Raw genomic sequence first — 17,563 nt, forward strand, 5'->3', positions numbered from 1 at the left:
ATCTATTTGAAGTACTTGTTTTCTGGAGATTTTTTATTTTTTTCTAGCTGCCTCGGTATCCTAGATATTCATGGTATTTGTTGGATTCCTTCTTTGTCTAGGTATCAACATGTGAGTAGCAAGCACTTCTCTAGTAGATTAATAAAGAGGGGTCTTTCTATTTTTTCCAGTAGGGGGTGCTGAATCACAAGTATTTTTTTAGCTCTGAAATCTATAGTGGATGCCATCTCTGGCTGTCCTCAGTGTAGCCACGATGCTAGGGGTTGGGAGGGCTGGGGGAATCCACCAACTTCTTTTTTTCTTTTGCCTTCTTGGTAATGGCAACTTTGGTACTCCATGAGTCACAGTAAGCTCCAACCCCAGGACCTGTCACAGAGTAACCCCTTTGCCCAGGAAGAAATAGGATTCTGTAGTACTAGTTCTCGGGTTTGCAGATAATGTGCTCTGCAACTCAACACCAAGGGCAGAGGGAGGTGTACTCTGGGAGACTAAGGAAGTCTGCCAGGCTCAGTGGTTCTGTTTGTCTCTCTGGAACATGGACCAACTGTCAACTGTGGCCACATGCCTATACTGTATACTGCCCAGGTTTCTCTACTCAGCCACACTTCATATTGCTCACTCCTGTAGGAGTATCCACCTAGTCTTTTAGCTCCTCTTGGCTGAAGGGAGTGTCAGCCACAACTGGATTCCTTCCATGAGCTTTAGGCTGCAGGGCTGTGTCCCTGGCTTACATCAGCCCCTTTCCCTTTTTGCCTCCCCCTTTTGCTTCACTTGCCCACTTTTAGCTGTTTTAATGTGTGGATCTCTCAGGAGTATTTGTGCATTGAACAGGGAATCCTTTGTTGAGTTATAGCTGTTCAATTTTTGAAACTCCAAAGGGAAATACCAGGGGGATCTCTCACACCATCATTCCTCCTCTGACATCACTTTGTAGGTAGTTTTTGATTAGTGATTCAACGTCATTACTAGTAATTGGTGCATTCAGATTTTTTATTCCTTCATAATTCAGTCTTGGTAGTTTTATGTTTCTAATAATTTTTCCATTTCTTCTATGTTGTCCAAGTTATGGGAACATAATTTTTCATAGTAACTTTTGATGATTTTACTATTTCTATGGTGTCAGTGGTAACATTTCCTTTTTAAGTTTTGACTTTGTTTGAGTCCTCCCTTTTTTTCTTGGTGAGTCTAGCTAAAGTTTGTTTCATTTTTTAAAAAGATTTTATTTATTTATTTTTTTAGAGAGAGAGGAAGAGAAAGAGAGAAACATCAATAAGTGGTTGCCTCTCATGTGTCCCCTGCTGGGGACCTGGTCTGCAACCCAGGCATGTGCCCTAACTGGGAATTGAACCGGTGACCCTTTAGTTTCGCAGGCCAGTGCTCAGTCCACTGAGCCACATTAGCTAGGGCTAGTTTGTTTTATTTATCTTTTCAAATAGTCAGTTATCAGTTTAATTGTTTGTTTCCTATTGACTTTTTAGTTTGTACTTTATTTTCTCCTCACTCTGATCTTTGTTATTCCCTTCCTGCTACTAACTTTAGGCTTCATTTGTACTTCTTTTCCTAGTTTCTTGATATTTTTATTTGCAGTAGCTCCTGTATTAAGGTAAGCAGTTACTGCAGTGATCTTCCCTCTTAATACTGTTCCTGCTTCAGCCAATAAGTTTGATATATAGTGTATATTCATTTGTGTCAGAATATTGTTGATTTCTCTTTTGATATCTTCTTTGATCCACTGGTTCTTCAGTAGCAAGTTGTTTATTCTTTACACATTTGTGAGTTTTTCAGTTTTCTTGTAATAAGTTTTTGATTTTATACCGTTGTGGTTGGGAAAGGTGATATGAGTTCAGTCTTAAACTTATTAAGGCTTGTTTTATGGCTTAACGTATGATCTATCCTGGAGAATGTTCCATGTGCTATTGTGAAGAAAGTATATCCTGTTGCTTTTGGTTGGAATGGACAGTATATGTCTGTTAGGTATAGTCTGATGTGTCCTTTAAGACCAATGTTTCCTATTGATTTTCTGTCTGGATGATCTATCCATTGATGATAGTAGTGTATTCAAGTCCCCTACCATTATTATAATACTGTTTTCTCCATTTAGGTTTGTTAATATTTGGTTTATATATTTAATTGCTCTTTTGTTGGGTGTACAAATATTTACAAATACTGTATCTTATTGGACTGACCCCTTTATTATTATGTAATGATAATGTTTGTCCTATTAAAATCTTGGTCTTAAAGTCTATTTTTTAATATGGGTATAGGTACCTCATCTTTCTTTTGATACTCATTTGTACATAATATCTTTTTCCTTCCATCTGTTCACTTTCAGTGTGTGTGTGTACTTCTATTTTGTTTTTGTCTTTATATCTTAAGTGAGTCTCTTGTAAGCAGTACGTACATGGGTCTTGTTTTTTATCCATTCAACCAGTGCATTTTGATTGGAAAATTAGTTGATTTACATTTTTTTTTAAGATTTTACATATTTTTAGAGGGAGGGGAAAGGAAGAAGAAAAAGAGGGAGAGAAACCTCAATGTGCCAGAGACACATTGATTGGTTGCTCTTGCATGCTGCTTACTGGGGACCTGGCCCACAATCCAAGCATGTACCCTGACAGGAAATCAAACTGGCTGCCTTTTGGTTCACAATCTGACACTCAGTCCACTGAGCCACACCAGCCAGGACAGTTGATTTACATTTCAAGTAATTATTGATAGGAGTATACTTATTGTCACTTTGTTGTTTTCTGGTGGCTTTTTAATTTTTTAAAGTTTTATTGTTTATGTTATTATAGTTGTCCCAGTTTTTCCCCTTTCACCCCCCACCCCCACCTAGCCTGCACCCAATTCCATAATCAGTCCCCTCACCATTGTTCATGTCCACGGGTCCTTCTTATATGTTCTTTGACTAATCCCTTCACCATCTTTTAATCAATCCCCCACCAGCCCCCCACACTTTTACCTGTTAGTCTGTTCCATGATTCTGTGCCCGTGGTTCTATTTTTCTCATTAGTTTATTTTGTTCATTAGATTCCTCTTATAAGTAACGTTATATGGTTCTTGTCTTTCACCAACTGACTTATTTCACTTAGCATAATAGTCTTCAGTTCCATCCATGCTGTCACAGAAGGTAGGAATTCCTTTTTTCTTTCTGCTACATAGTATTCAATTGTGTGGATGTATAATCAATGGCATTTTTATAAACCAATAATGAACTATCAGAGAAATGAAGAAGACAATTAATTGTGTTTACTATTGTAACAACAATAACAAAATAAGGTACCTAAGAATACATTTAACCAAGGAGATAAAAGACCTATATTTGAAAAACTATAGGACACTGAAGAAAGAAATTGAGGGAGATACAAGTAAGTGAAGCATATACCATGCTCATGGATTGGAAGAATTAATTAACATCATTAAAGTGTTTATACTACCCAAGCAATCTATAGATTCAACACAATTCCTATTAAGATACCAATGGCATATTTCACAGATCTAGAACAAATATTCCAAAAATGTATATGGAACCAAATAAGACCCCAGATATTTTCAGCAATCTTGAGAAAGAAGAATAAATTTGAAGGGATCAAATTTATAGTTTTAAATTTGAAGGGATCATAGTATGGTTTTACAACAGTATCTGATGTAAAACTATACTACAAGGCCACTGTAACCAAAACAGTCTGGTACTGGCATAAGAATAGACACATAGGTCAATGGAACAGAATAGAGAGCCCCCAAATAAACCCATGTCTTTATGATCAATATTTAACAAAGGAGGAAAGAACATACTGTACAATAGAGTAAAGACAGTCTCTTCAATAAGTGGTGATGGGAGAACTGGACTGCTACATGCTAAAAAATGAAGCTAGACCACCATCTTATACCATGCATCAAAAGAAAATCAAAATGATAAAAGACTTAAATGTAAGTCATGATACCTTAAAAATTCTAGAAGAAAATGTAGGCAGTAAAATTTCAGATATCTCCTATAGCAATATTGCCAGTATGTTTTGTGGTAGTTTTGTAATTCCTCCTTCCTTCCTTCCTTCCTTCCTTCCTTCCTTCCTTCTCCTTCCTTCCTTCCTTCCTTTCTTCCTTCCTTCCTCCCTCCCTCCCTCCCTCCCTCCCTGTTTCCTTTTGTGATTTCATTATTTTCTGTGGTGGTATGCTTAGATTCCTTTCTCATTTGTATATCTGCTAAAGGTTTTTGCTCTGTGGTTATCATGATTGTTACATAAAACATGTTACATTTATAATCATCTGTTTTAAATTGATAACAACTTACATTTGAATGCATTGTAAAGCTTCACATTTTTACATCCCCACCCCACATTTTATGTTTTGGATGTTACAATTTACATCTTTTTATCTTGCATATCCCATAACAAACTATATCAGACTGCTTCTTTAGTGCAATTGCTGTCTAGGTGGGGAGATAGATTCCTGGTGCTTCCTACTCCACCATCTTCCCAGAATGCTAGCTCATTGACTTTTAAACTTAAAGTCTGAAGTAGATTTGTTTTAAAAGAGATAAGTTTCTTGTGAACTTCTACTTTTGACCAAAAAATTATGCTAACAAGACAATTTACAAGTATTAAGTAAAACTACAAAACCAATAAAGTCCATAACCCAGAATCATTCAAACTAATGTCATTAGTTGAAATGGAGTGATAACATTTTATTCCAAGTAAATCCCTGCTATGAATGAGAACATTTAGTTGTCTTTTTGTGATAAAACTTAACATGAATTTACCAGTACCTTATTTGACGTATACAGTTCAGTGGCATTAACTACTTTTACACTATCAAGCAACCATCATCACTATCCTCCTCTAGAACTTTTTCATTGCCCCAAAATGGTACTCTGTACCCATTAAAAAATAATTCCACATTCTTCCCTTTCCCAGTCATAGATTCTTTTTGTTTTTGAGTTTTGCATATCTATCCTTTAATATGATGACTTAGTTTTCTTATTACTTTGCTCTATTAAAAGTACCTTGACATTTTCATTGATAGTCATTCATAGTTTGCTGTGACATTATTTGCTATTCACTTAGAAAAAACTCGACATTTGTATATGAAAACTGCCTCTCTCCTTTTTTTAAATCAGTTTTCTATATTTAAAGTAATCTTATTACTTTATCAAAGTAATAAATTTTTTTAAAGATTTTATTTATTTATTTTTAGAGAGAGAGAGAGAGAGAGAGAGAGAGAGAAACATCAATGTGCGGTTGCTAGGGGTTATGGCCTGCAACCCAGGCATGTACCCTGGCTGGGAATCAAAGTAATAAATTTTTAATAAATTTTAATTTAATTAAAGTAATAAAATAATTTATATTACTTTTTATTAAAGCAGTTAATCGATGGCAAATACAAAAGAGAATGTGGCAGTCTCTCAGAATATACTTAACTTAATGTTTTAAATTAGCATTAAAACATTTAGAAATTACTATAGACTTTCTACAAGTTTTTGATCTCCAATATAAAAAATACAGAGTTGGAGGACCCAGCATGTAAAATAAGAATTAGGATAGTCATGCCCCAGAACTGAAGGAAGGTGTTTCTTAAGATGGTTTCTAGAATTCAACACTGTATAATGTGGTAAAGAGTATGAGGGTAATATAGTGTGACAAAAAATAAAGTACCATTCAGTGTGATTATTAGCTGAAATTTTACTATTTTTCAAGGAAAATAGTTACATGTTCTCAATTAAGAATATTTAATTGTGGTGTTAAGGGAAGTATTCTATTATTTTTTCAGAATTTTTACCCCCCGTATTCTCAGATTTCCTGAGAATCTCTTTCTTAACACAGAATGCTCTTTGATATTGTACTTATTTTGGAAGTGAAAGCTTCCTAGTTTATTTTGTTTTTAACTTCATGACATCTCTTAAAGTAATTTGAGATGTCTCGAAGATGTCACACATTTAGGTTGGAGCATTTTAAACATTCCTACCTGAATAGACATTTTAATTCTATAAAATACTTTGTGGTAATATTTTTATAGTTTCTTTGAATATATAGAAATAGGTAGGATAATTTGGTTAGATTTGTTTCATTGTTGTGCTAAAAGGTTGCAGTGTCAGTAAGCCACATTAGTTTTGAGCTGGTTTTAATGGAAAAAGATTCAGAAGGACAACAAACTGTTTGAAGAAATTTGTAGATGTTAGATGGTTTCTTTTTTAATCGTCACCCAAGGACATGCTTACTGAATTTAGAGAGAGGGGAAGGGTCAGAGAGAGGAAGGGAGAGAATCATCAGTTGGTTGCCTCTTGTACTCCCCTGATGCAGACACCGGCCTGCAGTGTCTGTGGCATTATGAATGAGACAGAACATTCACATGGACTACTGAGTCTTGTGGAGGAAAAGGGACAGCACAGCTACTCTCTCAAGAGGAGAGTGCCCTGACCCTTGCCTTGACAAGCTTTTATTGGGTTCAATTTCCACAGGAATAAAGCTCATCAGTCATTGTCAGGCAGAAATGATTAAACAATAGATAACATTCAAAGAATGCTGAGGGCTTATTCTAAGTCAGGGTCAGATAGTTAAAGGGCCATAAAACTTTGGGGAATAAACTCACTTCCTGCTTGGTCCCTTATTATTTAAAATGAGGGTATTAGCAAAGTAGGCTTCATAGGATTTTACACATTCTTCACAGGATTTTACACATTCTTTCCCTAGGGAACCCGTCCTTTCCAGCACTGGGTGGCACCCCCCGCCAGCATTGTTTCAGGCCTGAGTCAAGCAGGGGAAATAAGGCAGCCAAGAGATTAGGAGACTTCTTGCAGACAGAATGAGGACTCAGGCTATGTCAAAGTGGAGGGGCTAGGGTCCATCACCCCCTTTTGCTATAGTCCGCAAGTCCTTCCCTGGGGGCCGCTGTGATCATGCCTGTCTTAGATTGTCCCTCCCTTGAGGAATCTTACCCGTCATTGGCTAACTGATCAAGCATTGGGGGCCAGGCAGGGTGAAAAAGGAGCAGAGGTGGTACCCCTGCCAGGGAGATAAGCTTTGTCTCCTTAGTGGCTTATGGTCTGAAGGTCCCTCACTCAGCCTTAGCCATAGGTGGGGGTTACAGCTTCTGAAACCAGGCAGGGCAGTTCCCAACACTCCCCAACCAGGGACCGAACCCACAACCTAGTTAAGTGCCCCGATTAGGGATCAAACCTGTGACTTTGCTTTATGGGACAACGCTCCAACCAGCTGAGCCACACTGGCCAGGGCTTAGATGGTTTCTTCATGGAGTAATTATTTCCAGTATTTCCATTTTAGGAAATCATTTCCAGAAATATGCCAATCTGATCCTAAAGAATGGAAATCTTCAAAAGATCTGAGAAGCAATCTTGGACATTTAGAATCAGAACTTTTGTTTCTAAGCACACTTACTGACATCAATATAATCAGTTATTCCAAGAAGACAAAGAACCTAACAAGCACTGAGATGACAGAAAAGAGTAAGTATTAAATTTCATCTGGAAATAGTGTTGAAGCTTACTTTGTTATGCATAGGAAATTCAGTGGCAAAATTTAATTGTTGAATTAAAAATCTACAAGGTAGCTATTTGAATGTGTGGTTGTGGTAGGCCTTGTCTTGTAGGGTATCTTGATCATCAGTGTACCTAATAATACTTTTAAAAGCTGCCTGAGGTACATATTAAAGAGACAGTGTCTTACTAAGTAACTTAATAGTCAAGTAACAGAGATCAGTGATTATAAGAACAACAGCACTGTTAATTTGTAGATCTTAGGAGTTTGTCCACCACTGACATGAGAGATGCCTCATATATAGTACTATACTCTTATTGTACGTAGCCTGTAGCCAAGGTAAATGTTTCAGCAGCTGGACCATTTACCCAAGGAGGGTTTCTGGTCTCAGTAATTAAGTTTTATTGCCACAGATCTGTGATGCATTAACAGGAAAGGGGGGTGTTAATTCAGCTGTGCAATCAGATATCAGGAACTTTGTTTGGACAGAGCTACCATTCCCTAAAGAAGGAATCAGTTTTGGAAATACTTCCTGGCTCCCATTGAAATAACCCTCTAGACACAGAGAGTGACGACCCTTAGTCTTGGACAGCTCACCTTAGTGGAAGTTTGAGTTGCATATAGAAATGAGTGATGGTATTTAGATACTTTTGATACTTCAAAAGAGTTGGAATGCAGAGAGAATGGAGAGTGAGGTTGGGCCAGGTAGATTTTTATTACTACTTAAGTCTCAGTCTCCCTTTTTTGAGACCCAAGTTCTGCCCCATTTGTTGAAGTACTTGGTGCTACCAATTCTTTGTGGTATTCTGCTATATAAATGGGTTTAATTCTGAGCTTACCCCATTGTTGGCTTAGGTTTCAGTTTTCAGAATAGTGGTTATTTGGGGCAGGGGGGTAGAGTACAGCCTGGGAAAGGTCATGAAGCAACTTCAGGGGGTACTTTAAAATTTCTGTATCTTGACTTACTGAAATGGTTATATGGGAAATATTTGTAGTTTATGGTATCTTTGGTATAATCTAGAACTAAAGAGTATGAGTTGATTTAATTCTATTTTACAAAAGTAATCAGTTTGGTGCACATTACTCTAGATATTTTCAATGCCAATATTAACATATACCTCACACATACACCAACATGAATTTAGACAACATTCACATAAAATTAATTAATGGATATTTGAAGGAAATTGTTATTTGCAAATAAAGTATTTGTTTTTCTGATAGGTATAAAGAAAGTTCTGCAGAGACACAAATTATCAGGAAATTGCCACATGATTACATTTCAAGTTGAATTCCAGATTCTGGAAGTACAGGTAAATTAAAGAGTTTTGTGATAACAAAGATTCTGTTGCTTTGAAATAAAAAATCTCCACCCCTACCCTCAGCCTCCAGCAGTGGCCAAACGGAGGAGGAATTCATGAACCAGGATCTCCTTGTAGCATATTTGTGCAAAGTGATACCATTTCAAAAAGCATTTAAAGTATAAATACTGTACCCCAATGACTGCATATAGTATTTTGTTGCTGAGGGTATAGGTGCTTTATTGGAAGGTAGGTTATAAGATGCTCCTGGATTACCAGTGGAAGCCCTAAGGTCACGGAAACAGTCCTGGATGCCACATCTCAGTAGTTAGCTAATATGGCAGCCATTTCTTATGTGTTATCTATTGCTGCTTAACAAGGTTCCCCAAAATTTAGTGGCTTAAAACAACAACATTTATTATCTCACCCTTTCTTTCCTATAGGTCAGGAATTTGGGTGTTGTTATTTAGGGTCCCTCATAAATTTATGGTCATCTGGGACCACAGCCATCTGAACACTGCTCTGGGATGGAAAATTAGACTCTAAGGTGGTTCACAGTTATGCCAGCAAATTGTACCAGACTGCTGAGACACAACACAGGAGGAGGATACTTTTGATTGAGATTTTCACATAAAATCAGGAAGCAGACAGAATGATAATGTGTAGCATGAGACCAGGATGGAGTAGATGAAGCAAGGCTCTGACAGCTTCAAAGGCTGGTTCTGTAAAGAGTGGGTTCAAGCATAATTTTGTGAACTGACCAGGGTGGGGTTCATGCTTTGATAGTGGAAACTACTTTGAACCAGTTGGTTTTGCCAGCAGGGCCTACCAAGAAAGTGGAACAAGGACAGGCAGGAAGGCTGCCTTGGCTTAAGCTCATCAGATAACTAAAGTGGATATAGGCTAGTGATTATACCAAGTAAGGTATACCATTATACCTTATCCTAAGGACAAGGTGCTTACTTACATTTTTTATAGTCATGTGTCAGGATTCCTTATCCTTGTCCTCAGCCACAAAAACAGCCCCAAGTTTTCTGTCTTTATATGGGACAGGAATTAATCTTTGGTAATCAGGACCCTGCCTCCTTAGGAACTAGTCAAGAGTGCCTGGGTCTAGTTATTTGGAGCAGAGGATTTGCTTCTTGAGAACTCTTCTTAGTTCATATCCTGATTATCACCACTGATGCTGGCAAGCTGAGTGGGAATTAGCTGAGGAATCTCTATGCTCCTTATCATGCTCTGTCACAGTGTCTCCTTTCTTTTTTTTAAAAAAAATTTGTATTTATTGATTTGAGAGAGAGAGAAAGTGGGGGTGGAGGGAGAGAGAAACATCAACTTGTTTTTCCACTTGTTTATACATTCATTGGTTGATTCTTGTATGTGCCCTGACCAGGTATCAAAACTGCAACCTTGGCATATCAGGATGACCCTCTATCCAACCAAGATATACAGCCAGGGCTTCCCTTTCAACACTGCCAGGGTAACCAAGAACACCCAACAGTGTGACATTGCCAAGGCTGGTTGAGCAGAATAGGACACAGTCAGGGGTATAGGTAAGTGACCCTAGGGAGGTGCATTGTTCCTAGGTTGGCACCAGGCCTTAGATACATGTCACTAAAATGATATCATTGTTTAGCATGGTCATCTGCTGAAAAGTGAAACAGAACATGGACCCAAATGGGTTAGTCTCCTCTAGGATGAATGGCTTGTGCCAGGACCCCAGGCTTCTCCTAGTGCACCCCAGGAACTCATGGATGTTGTCCCATTGTGGAAGCTTACATTACAAAAGGACCAACTGCATTTTATTTGTAGCTAATGTGATCCTCAACTCAGAGTAGTGAAACTCCAAATGTTCGCCTGCACTCCAGCCTCCATTATTGGGCCATGCCTACAGTTCATGTCAGGTGGCGAAATCATAGGCTTGATGTCCAGTTCCATATCTAAGAAGGTCTGTACTGTCAATATATACATTACCCAGGAAACTGCTCAGGGGTGTCCTAGTAGCCTTTGGATCCTACAGGCTTTTTTTGCTACAGGTGTTCATCTGTTTCCACAGTCATTCCATGAGTTACCAGGCTTGCCCTTGGGACATTTGTCCAAAAGTGCAATTGAAAAGAGAGACTGTCCTCTGAAGTTGAGGTGAATGAATTGCTCAGTGGATCTGGATGGGTTGTGCCCAAATATTGATTGGTGTGCTCATTAGTAGGGCTTGGCCTGAGAGATATGGTAAAATAGACTTCATTTTCTGTTGTTGTTCTTAGACTGCATATTTTAACTTCATTTTTTTAAAAATTTGCATACTTTGGTCCCCTGAAGACTGAAAGAAAGCATCAGACAGTAGTTTGATCCCACTGTGAGCCAAATCAAAGACAAGGTCACAGTTTGGGGACATATTTTATAACATGTACTTCTAAAGAATGGTTACTGCCTAACCAAAGGCCTTCCCATGGTGAACTGGCACTGTGCATCTCTCACAGTGGTTGGGCTTGCTGGTCCTGGGTAGCTGCTGTGGGGTAGCACAGAGAGAACCAGAGCCATGTGGGCCCTGGCACACAGGTCCTGCTCCTTCTGCTGCAGAGGCCATGTTTACTGCCTCCTACCAGGTAGGGGCAGCACCAGCCTAGCCCTTACTTCCTGTCAATAGTGTTTTAAGCTAATATTCTGTTTCCCTACCACCAAAGCATGATTGAAAATTTTCTGACCATTTACTAATGGCCCAAGGGAATATCATTAGTACACATGCTTAACAAATTAGGATTAGTTGAGCTGCACGTGACAAAAACCTAAAAATAAAGGTGGTTTCAGGTACTAGAGGTCTGTTTCTCTGTTGCTTAAATAAATTGTCATGTAAGTTTTTCTAAGAGCTTCTTGATAATCAGGCTCTGCCATCACCCACATGGCTTCCAAATCATGGTGTGAATCACCCTAGCATTTCAGCCATCATGAGCGAAGTAGGCAAACAAGGGTTTACCTTTTCCTTTGAAGGACACTCTTAAAAAATTGTAACACCCATAATTTTCATCTATATTTTCTTGGCTAATAATTTAGTACAAGGGAGGCTGGAAATTTAGTTTTCATTATTCATGGCCATGTACCTAATGAAAATTTGAGGCATAAAAGAAGTGAAAAATTGGGGGTGCCAGCAGTTTCTGTCCCATATGCTTTAGCGGATGTGGGGACAAAATTTAAGAGGAAGAGTTGATATTCATTGAAAGACACAGAACACAGTAATTGCCAAGTCTCTAAAGAGATGTGCATTGTCACTGTTCACATTTCAAAGTATGTAGGTGTTTTTGAACTGCTCAGTCTTACTTGGCTGCAGAAAGAGCATATTCTCCCTGGCTATGTTAAGACCACTCATTTTCTCTGCCCCTTTACAATTTTATGATTCTTCTTGAGGACCAGACTGGTAAGCAGTATATTGAGAACAATCACAAAGAACTCCTGAATCAGCAAGATTTTTGAGATAAGTCATATGTGGGACTCAGGCTTTTTTGGAGGGGAAGGGAACAAAGGACTATCTTATTTTTTTTGTTTGTTTTTGTTGCTTAGAATTATGATGTAATGTGGTAATGAGAATTATTTTTTGAACTTTTGTTATTTAATGGTAAATCCTCACATAATCTAGGGCCACTTATATAAGTAAGGTATACCTTCAGAAATTTATTTCTAGTAGAATGTTAGGTCAAAGATGTAGGTATAGATTCTGATTGATAGTACCACATTGCCTTTTAAAATGGTTTTACCATTTTACATGTTGAGCAGATTTTTGTAATTGAGACTGATAGAAAAAAATCAATGAAGACACAATTTTGTGTCCTAAAACATTTTTTTAACAAAATTTCCACTAGAGGGAGATGTTTAGCTATCAGAAAATTAAAATAATTTCTGTCTTCATAAAATGTTGTAATAAAATCATGGTAATACAATGTTAGAAGTCAAAATGACTTTACATCATAATAGAATGTTGGAATCAAAAGTGACCTTATAGATTATTTAGGTAAACCCCCTTATTTTTTAACAGAAATATAGTTGGAGAATTTGAACGATTACCCATGTTGACACAGCTGCTGTTGTCATAGTGGTTGGAACATTCATCTTGGTTCCCCAGATTTACTGTCTGGTATTCTTAGTGCTATACTGTTTGTACAGAGTGGCAAGAACATAAGAATTGACATCTGTCAGCATTCATAGTCCATGCAACATAATAAATGTAATGGGTGGTAGTTTGGGGGAAAGGGACAGATTGACAGTGTTTTCATAACTTTTCTCCCTGAAGCCCAATGAAATGAACAAAATGATTAAATAAGAGGGAACTTTTAATTTTTTAAATTATTTTTTAACAATTAATTTATTTTTATTGTATTATTTTTAATATACTTTATTGATTATACTATTACAGTTGTCCCATTCCTCCCTCTTCATCACCCTCCACCCTGCACACCCTCTCCCACCCACATTCCCCTGCTTTAGTTCATGTCCATGTGTCAATAAGTTCTTTAGCTTCTACATTTCCCATACCATTCTTACCCTCCCCCTGTCTATTTTCTACTTACAATCTATGCTACTTATTCTCTGTACCTTTCCCCCACTCTCTTCCTCCCACTCCCCTGTTGTTAACCCTCTATGTGATCTCCATTTCCGTGGTTCTGTTCCTGTTGTAGTTGTTTGCTTACTTTGTTTTTCTTTTTCTTTTAGGTGTGGTTGTTAATAATTGTGAGTTTGCTGTCATTTTACTATACATGTTTTTCATCTTCTTTTTCTAAGTCCCTTTAACATTTCATAAAATAAGGGCTTGGTGATGATGAACTCCTGTAACCTGACCTTATCTGAGAAGCACTTTATCTGCCCTTCCATTCTAATGAAGGCTTTGCTGGATAGAGCAATCTTGGATGTAGGTCCTTGCCTTTCATGACTTGGAATATTTCTTTCCAGCCCCTTCTTGCCTGCAATGTCTCTTTTGAGAAATCAGCTGACAGTCTGATGGGAACTCTTTTGTAGGTACTGTCTCCTTATCTCTTGCTACTTCTAGGATTCTCTCCTTCATTTTTATCTTGGCTAATGTAATTATGATGTGCCTTGGTGTGTTTCTTCTTGGGTCCAACTTCTTTGGGGCTCTCTGAGCTTCCTGCACTTCCTGGAAGTCAATTTCCTTGGCCAGACTGGGGAAGTTCTCCTTTATTATTTGTTCATATAACTTTCCCACTTGTTGCTCTCCCTCTTCTCCTTCTGGCACTCCTATAATTTGGACGTTGGAATGTTTAAAGATGTCCTGGAGGTTCCTAAGCATCTCCTCATTTTTTTGAATTCTTGTTTCTTCATTCTGTTCTGGTTGGATGTTTCTGTCTTTCTTCTGGCCCACTCCATTGATTGGAGTCCCAGTTTTCTTCCCATTACTATTGGTTCCCTGTACATTTCCCTTCATTTCATTTAGTGTAGCCTTCATTTTTTCATCTAATTTGCATCCAAATTCAAGCAGTTCTGTGAGCATCCTGATCACCAGTGTTTTGAAGTGTACATCTGATAGGTTGGCTATCACTTCATTGCTTAGTTGTATTTGTTGTGGAGCTTTGATCTGTTCTTCCATTTGGGCCATTTTTTTTGTTGTTGTTTTGTTGTGTCTGTTACATATGAGGGGCAGAGTCTTAGGTGTTCACCAGGGCTGGGCAACCCTGTCACTGTGTTGTGATGCTGTATGTGGGGACAGAGTCCAAGAGGGAACAATGGCTCTTGCTCTGCTCTCTGTCACATTTCAGTCCCTTCTGCCACTTCCCCCAAGCAAACTGGACCTTTCTGGTGCTGATTCCCATGTGGGTGGGCTTGTGTATGTTCTAGGACCCCGTGGGTCTCTCCAACAAACTTTTCTTTGAGGTCAGGCGTCTCTCCCTGTGCCTCAGCCCCCACAGGTATTTTCAATTAGTGTTTTGAGGCTTTATTTTCCCACGCTGGGACCCTGGGTTGTACTGTCTGTCTTGCCCCCCAGTTTCACCTGGTTTATCTGGGTGAGAATGTGGGACCGCCCATTAAGCCAACTGCATTGCGCGCTGTGCCTTGCTTCACAATTGCTGCCTTGCTGGGTCTGCCCATTGCCACCCCACACCCAGGGTCTGCCAGTTGCCGCCTGCATGCCCAGGGTCCCCCTGCTGCTGTCTTGTGTGTCTGGGGTGCCTTGCGCACCTGGTGCCACTGCTTTTTGTGCTGGAACCCCTCTCCTCCTGGCCACCTGACTGCACCCTGCCTACCAGTCTGGATGACTGTGTCTATTTTAACTCCTTGTTTGTCAGACTTCTATATAGTTCAGTTTTCTGTCAGTTCTGGTTGTTATTTTGTTTCTAAATTGTTGTTGTCCTTATTTTGGTTGTGAGAGGAGGCAGTGTGTCTACCTATGCCTCCATCTTGGCCGGAAGTCCCTATTTATTTATTTTTAGAGAGAAGGGTAGGATGAGAGAAATAGAGTGAGAGAAGCATCTTCTGCCCCTCTCTTGCCCTCCAACCAGGGGACTGGAACTGCAACCCAGGCATGTTCCATGGCTTGGGAATCAATCCAGTGACCCTTCACTTTGCAGGACAGCACTGAACCAATTGAGCCACAGCAGTCAGGGCCAAACAGAGAAGCCTTTTAATTAAAAAGAATAAAATCCTGTCCCTGCTGGTGTGGTTCAGGTGGTTGGGTGTCATCCTGTGAAATGAAAGGTGACTGGTTAGATTCCTGGTTGGGGCACATGTCTGGGTTGCAGGTTTAGTCCCCCATCAGGGCATATATAGAAGTACAGAAGGCACTGATTGATGTTTCTCTTTCACATCAATGTTTCTCTTCCTCTCGTTCTCCATTCCTCCCTTCCCCTCTCTCTAAAGTCAAAAATAAAAAATAAAATAAAATAAAATAAAATAAATCCTATATCACATGCACCAAAGAAAATGTACCTGTTATGAATACATTCAAATGCAAGTGAAAGAAAACACTGAAATTTGATATAGGGTGCTTCATAAGCAGTACATAAATTTTACAAAGCTAATGGGACCAGTTCCTGAATGATTCTACTCACAATTTTTTTTTAAATTCTATTTATTCATTTTTAGAGAGGGAAGGGACGGGGAGAGAGAGAGAGAGAAACATTAATGTGTGGTTGCTGGGAGTCATGGCCTGCAACCCAGGCATGTACCCTGACTGGGAATTGAACCGCGACACTTTGGTTCACAGCCCACGCTCAATCCACTGAGCTACGCCAGCCAGGGCCCACAATTCTTAAGTTGAAGAGAAGAATGAAAACTTTGGACTTCAGTGAAATGGACTGTAGTAGAAAGGAATATGCTGCTCAGTCTCACACAGTGTCTTTGAAGTCGACTTGTTGTTTATAAGCTCCCTTCCCTTATTAACCAACTGGGAAAGATTGACCTGGTTAGCAGTATGACATGCCAGAGAGAGATGGGAAAACTATATCTTGAAGTCATCTTTTCAGTGGCTGAACAGAATCCAGACCAACCCTTCCCTCAAAAAATAAATAATAGAGGGCCAGTAAATCATAGGCTTATATGCTGACAGGATTATTTATTTCCCTCTCCCAATTGGTGAAAGACCAAAATCTACATACCCACACATACTCGAACAAAAGACAAGACATATTCTGAGATTTTTTTTCTTTTTTGTAACAAATGGATAAATTATATGGTATATGAATTATACCATATAATGATGTTTCTCTCTTACACTTATATTATATACACTTAGTAGTTTTTAGTATATTCAGAGTTGTGCAACAATCACTTCATCATTTTTTTTGAAAATTATCACCTCAGAAAGAAACTCCAGCCCTGACTGGGTGGCTCAGTTGGTCGGACGTTGTCCCAGAAAGCCAAAGGTCGATGGTTCAGTTCGATTTCAGGGCACATTCCTGCTTGTGGGTTTGGTCCCTGGCCAGGCTGCATAGGAGAGACAACCGATTGATGCTTCTTTCTCACATTGATGTTTCTTTCCCTCTCTTTCTCCTTCCTTTCCACTCTCTCTAAAAATAAATGAATAAAATCTTAAGAAAAACAAAAGAAAGAAACATGATACTCTTTATCACCACTCAGTCTCCCTCCTTTTGCCCAGATCTAAGCAACAGCTAATCTGTTTTCTCTCTGTGGATTTGCCTATTCCAGATAGTTCATGTGAATGGAATTATAATATGTGGTCTTTTCAATTGACTTCTTTAATTTTATGTTTTCAAGGTTCATTCATGTTGTAGCATGTATCATCACTTCATTCTTTTTTGGCTGAATAATCCAATTTCAGGTTATATCACATTTTGTTCATTCATTAGTTAATGGACATTTGAAGTTGTTTTTACTTTTGGCTGTTACAAAGAATATTGCTATAAACAGCCATGTATAAGTTTTTAAGTAGATGTGTTTTCAATTTTCTTGGATATCTTAAGAGTAGAATTACTGAGTCAAATTGAACTATTAGATGACTAGTGATATTGAACATCTTTTTGTATGCTTGCTGGCTATTTATCTATCTGTGAAGAAATGTCTGTTGAGATCTTTTGCTCAGTTTTTAATTGGGTTGTCTTTTTATTATTGAGTTGTAATTGTGCCTCTGAAATGTATGTTTTTGATTAGATATAGAGTGGTAGATGCCTACTTGAAGCTAACAATCCTCACTGTACCCTTAGTAGCTGAAAAACTAAACAATTATATACCATAGGTATCCATTTCTCCAGCAGCTCAAATTCAAAGAAACAAGTCATGTAGTACCCCGACAAATGGAGAAGAATCAAGGGATACCCA

General features: G+C 38.5%; 1 protein-coding gene across 2 annotated transcripts in view; it reads left to right on the forward strand.

The window, feature by feature from the left end:
- LOC114512850 (centromere protein P) overlaps window positions 1-17,563 on the forward strand; it is a 284,496-nt gene that overhangs the window by 11,373 nt on the left and 255,560 nt on the right. For both annotated transcript variants that reach the window (XM_028531985.2, XM_036018434.1), the window contains exons 2-3: window positions 7,278-7,459; window positions 8,715-8,803. In XM_028531985.2, coding sequence (XP_028387786.1) covers window positions 7,278-7,459; window positions 8,715-8,803 — 271 coding nt within the window. The remainder of the gene's footprint in view (window positions 1-7,277; window positions 7,460-8,714; window positions 8,804-17,563) is intronic.

The sequence above is a fragment of the Phyllostomus discolor genome, chromosome 2, assembly GCF_004126475.2.
Source record: "Phyllostomus discolor isolate MPI-MPIP mPhyDis1 chromosome 2, mPhyDis1.pri.v3, whole genome shotgun sequence".
NCBI classification, from domain to species: Eukaryota; Metazoa; Chordata; class Mammalia; order Chiroptera; family Phyllostomidae; genus Phyllostomus; species Phyllostomus discolor.